At 41.9% G+C, this 5140-nt stretch overlaps 1 protein-coding gene across 1 annotated transcript in view; it reads right to left on the bottom strand.

Annotated features, from left to right (window-relative positions):
- Positions 1–2220: 2220 nt before the first annotated feature.
- The window catches only part of cav1 (caveolin 1), a 12587-nt gene continuing 9667 nt past the window's right edge, over positions 2221–5140 (bottom strand). The window contains exon 3 of the mRNA XM_032523032.1: positions 2221–4387. Within this exon, the coding sequence (XP_032378923.1) occupies positions 4046–4387 (342 nt within the window). The 3' untranslated portion in view covers positions 2221–4045. The remainder of the gene's footprint in view (positions 4388–5140) is intronic.

The raw sequence follows: 5140 nt of genomic DNA, 5'->3' as shown, positions 1-5140 counted from the left end.
GAAGCCAATAGCTGCCTGAAAGATAGGGAAATGACATACATTTTCCATGACTTGTAGAACAAGTTATCAAACCATACAAAAGCCCAATGGTCCTTTGATTCTTCACTATTTCACCAGACAGGTAGGTTTATAGTAAAGATTAGGAACCCCTAAATGATATCATATAGAACAGGCAAAGTTGACGTACCTCCACCACACAGAGGAGCATTGAGCAGCTGGTGGTAACTTCTCACCCTGGCTGTATCAGGTCATTGCCATTAGCTCACAAGTGCCACTGTCCAATCCTGTCATGTGCATGGAGGTAACAGAGCCGTCTCTGTGTTCTCTCATCCTCCTGTTATGTCTGCTTTGGTCCAGCACTGCGAATCACTGGAAATTTCCGTGCAGGTTTTACTCTAGCCAAGACCTTTTGCACCCTGCTCAGGAGTTTTCTGTTGTGACACAGCATGGATGTGTTACTGCAATGACACTTGAGTGTCCAGAGAGTCCACTGAGATGGTTTCTGTCCATGCAAATTAGTCAACATGTTTTTTTTTCATCTTCCTTTTGCATTCTTTCTTTTCTTTATCTGTTTATTAATGACTTAAGTTCAACCTCTAAGCCCAGTTTGTGCTTCTTCTGTGCATCAGGTTTTCTTAAATATACTTGATAATTTAAAAAAAGGTTGTTTATTGCTGTTCTGAAGGTATTTCTTACAGAAACTATTTTGTCAACTGTACAATATAACAGAAAAAGTTCTGAAAAATTAGAAAGAGAATAAGTGTTGTATCTCTCGTTTAAGACAATGCAAGAAAAATATAAATGTGTTATAACGACAAATAACATAAGGAAAAAATATCATATCAACATGCATGATGATGATCAACTTTTTTATTTTGTTGATGCAAACTGAGCACTTTGGGCTGCTATCTTTGCTTGGATGCTTGGATTAATAGTCACAGTTTAGGTTTTTATTGTGCAGCTAATAGAATTTTAGTTTTCATCCAAAGAGTCTTTGAGAACCAAAGTATGTGGACGCTCCAGGACTATTCACCAGCCAATCAACACTGATACCTGACTGGGTGCAAAATCTTGTGGAAAGTTTTCCCAGAAGAGTGGATGATGTACGTAAACGGTTTGAAAATGTTCAACAGTCACACAAGCAGGGTTCAAAATTTACTTTTATATCCACCAGCTAAATGGTGAGTTATTGTTGAGCAGTAGTGTATAGTGTGCACACCCCCACCGGTGAGGTGCAGGGCAAAAAAGGGTGCTGGATACAACTGAAAAGAATGAGATGCCCACACTCTGCTAAGACTCTCATACGTTTTATTGTGCTGCAACGTCTCAACCCAGCCGGATCCTCCTCATTCTTTTCACTTGGGAGTTAATGTTCAAATTTTACCAGCCATGGCTGGTAGATGATGCTATTTTTGAACACTGCACACATGGTTGTTATGTTTGTCTGTCCACTTACTTTTGGCCATTTAATGTAGCTCTGTGACTTAAATGTGAGAGGACTGGCTAGTACTAATGTATCCATCAATTAAAACAAAAACCTGGACGTGGCCTTTAACAGCTCACATTGTTCTTCTTTTCTTTTGTATCCATTGTATCCATAAATCAGTCTTGAATGGTTCAAACAATGAACCACTGTTAAATTGACTTGACTTCATCCTTGAACATGTTACTGTTGAACAATAGTTTACAGCGAGAGTCCAGGCTTGCCTCAGGCAGCATAATTATGTGCTTGCCTTTACTGGAAATGAACTTCAATGCAGCCAAGAGACTTGATTCCAGTCTCATGAACATTGCCCAACACTTTCATTTGTTTATCGAGTAACCATGGAAATGTTGTGCCAGGCTCTGGGGGGAAAAAGAAGCCCATGAGCAACACTAAAGGCTTTACTTACGCAGACTCAGATACAAATACTACAGAGGGTTTGGAAGGGGCTGCTGCTGGAATTTTTTGTTCAGCTGCTCTTGCTTTAACTTCATTCTTATGTATTTTTTTCCACGAGTAGCTTTAACTGGCTGGTTCCTGCAGTACAGATGAAAGAAACCGGTCACCAAGTTTCTACTGCGAATCACTGCACAATTAGATTTGCTATGACTCAATATCACAAGTAAAAAAGAACAAAAAATCTACTGTGAATATCTGACTTTAATAAAAGTCACATGCTGTTGATCCCTTTATCCATCTTGGTAAAACAAATGATAAAAAACAACAACAAATGCCCACTGGATTATATTAAATTTTAATGTGCACAGCGTGATAATGTACATTAAAAGCAAGGAAGGTAAAACATATTTTCTTATAAAAAATATCACCATTGGAGCTTAAAAACACTCAATTCAAAGAACAGGTGATATGATATTACCACCTCTGTGAGAAGACAGAAGGTAGACTGAAGGTGACGGAGTCAAAGCGAGCTTAGTGTCTCAATAGAACATAACTCCACCCACCCAATCACATGAACCCCACCCAACCATCCCTCTCTTTACCCATCTCTGGGTTGGGAGGCGTCAGTTTGATGCTTTTCAGCATCGTGTCCACAGTCAAGAAGCAGGGCAGCAGAACCAACCAAGTAGAGGAAATTAAAAACAACAACAGCAACAATTTAGAAGACAAAAAAGGGGGATGGAGGAAACTTATGACCAAATAATACATTAAAATGCATTCAAAACCACACGTTCCATCTCACATTATCTTTATTCCAATGCATTAACCTGTGTGAGTACCACAGCGCGAAAAATATAAAACTCCACACAAGCTTGTAACCGCACATTCTAAGTGCAGTGTGTGCAACAGTAACTGCTAGTACTCTACTACCTTTGCAAAAAAAGACAGGCAATCTTCATTAGTGCTATTCACTAACAATAATTTACCATAGATTAGTGCACTGGAATGAGGCCGTAGCTTGTAAAGTCTCATTTTTTGCATCAACACCCATACAGTACATGCAGGATATTAAAACAACGGTATTGAAGGTAAACCCTCGAAGTTCTTCATATTCAGAGTGTGGAAACAAAAAAGACAATTCACTATGGAACTATGGTGATGTGCATTTAAAAGCATTTAGCTTCACTGAAAGATGAAAGGCAAAATTGGTCAGAAAGAGTAGTTTTTGTTAAATTCAAATGCTACCGTTCTCTGTCCCACTCATGCAATCATGAGGATAATGGTGATGAAACCTGCATTGGATTTTTGTTTTGAGGTTGGAGGAGAAGTAAGAAGCTGAGGCGCAGAGCGAGTGAGCTAAACTGCAGATCTTTTCTGCATCGTAAGGCTGTGTGGCGGTGGCGGACGGCGAGTTGCTGGGAAGGCGACGCAGGTGCATGCAGGAACGAGGGCAGGTTCAGTGTGTCAGACTGCTGGGAGGGGAGGCCGGGCGCCGGGAGGGGTGGGTGGGTGTGTGGGGGGCAGAGGGAGGGGTGTTGCTGAGCTGTTTGGCCTGTGGGGTTGTTTAGTTTTTGCTGAGTTTGGCATCGCTCATTTTCTCTCTGCTTTGACCTTCCTAACCCCGACACCCACCCATCCTGCCCTGCACAATGGCTCCAAAAAACAAATAAGCGCGAGAGAAGACAGTGATACACCCTGACATCCCCTCTTCACATGAATCAATCGAAGTGATAAGCGATCCACTGAAACAGTAAGAATGGAAGGAATTTACATCATGTGGCAAAACAGATATGGAGCTTGGTTGCCTTCTTGACAAAGTTAAAAGTGAGGAATATAAAAAAAAACTAAAAGACAAACAAAACAACAAACAAAAACCCCAGAGATCGACCCTATCATTTCCTGTGCCCACCCGTTTGGTAACACTTACACTGGAGAGAAAAAACAGTGGGTGGATAAAAGGCGGGGTCAGATGCCATGTGACCACGCCCCTTCCCTTCCAAACAACCCCGCCCAGCTCTGGAAAGGTCTCACCTCTCGTTTTCCAGAGGTCTATTTTTCTTCTTCTTCTTTTCTGTTCTGACTTTTCCCTCCATCCGTGTTGCTCTAGCCCTCCCATCTTCCCTCCCCTCTTTCCGTTAATCCTCCTCCTCGTCTTTGTGGATGCTACACCTCCTTGGTTGTGCGGATTCGGACGCTGCTGAAGCACTTGCCCATGGCCTCGAACAGCGGGTCGCAGAAGGTGTGCACGCAGATGGAGTAGACGCGGCTGACGCAGTGGATCTCGATCAGATAGCTCTTAATGCACGGCACCACGGCCCAGATATGAATGAAGGACAGGATGGCGAAGAAGATACCCCAGACCAGCGCCAAGGGGATGCCGACCAGCGCCGTCAGCAGCCGGTAGCACCAGTACTTGGTGACAGTGAAGGTGGTGAAGCTGGCTTTCCACACGCCGTCAAAGCTGTAGGTCCCTGCAGGCTCGGCGATCACGTCCTCAAAGTCTACCTGAAAAAGGAGAAAGTGGAAGAGTAAGACACTTCTGGCATCTAAAATCATTGGTATCTACATAGAATGGAATTGAATAGAATATAATAGATTAGAATAAATCTTTATTGTCCACCAGGGTGGACATTTTTCTTTGGCTCACCAGACATAGTAAGAGAGATAAACATGCAGGCAACATCTCAGACATAGTGAGTGGAGTATAAATAGATGAAATGAAAAATATCAGGATAAAAAAAGAATAAAAATGTTTAATACATTAAAATAGCAGCTCAGTCTAATGTTGTCTATTGGTTTGGTTGAGGATACTGATGGCATTTGGCCAGATTTTCATGAAGCTTGGTGGAAGAGGTTAGCATGGGCCAAAGAAGGAGCCATTGAATTTCAGAGCGTATCCGAATCACGGGGAAGATACACACAATGTTTTCCACTTTTGTTGACACTGCGAGATAGGGCATGACCTTGGCAGAGCTTGAAGCTCTCAGTGTGCCCTTCTAGTTTCTTGTCAAGCTGTATCTCTTTAGTTGTTACCTTGGCAGCGACTACTGTTCCTGTGACTCATATTAAAAGATGTAGTTTAATTAATAAAATGCATCCCCTAGGCCTGCAACTAACAATTCATTTCATTATCAATTGCTCTGCAGATTATGTTCTCAATTAAATGTTTGATCTATAAAATGTCAGAAAACAGTTTAATCGAGAACATAATCTGTAGAGCAATTGATGATAACTGGGTATCCTGCTCTGCCTTTGAGA

The sequence above is a fragment of the Etheostoma spectabile genome, chromosome 8 (genome assembly GCF_008692095.1).
Source record: "Etheostoma spectabile isolate EspeVRDwgs_2016 chromosome 8, UIUC_Espe_1.0, whole genome shotgun sequence".
NCBI classification, from domain to species: Eukaryota; Metazoa; Chordata; class Actinopteri; order Perciformes; family Percidae; genus Etheostoma; species Etheostoma spectabile.
The sequence above is the reverse complement of the archived record's forward strand: the minus strand, read 5'-3'. Positions and strand labels throughout refer to the sequence as shown.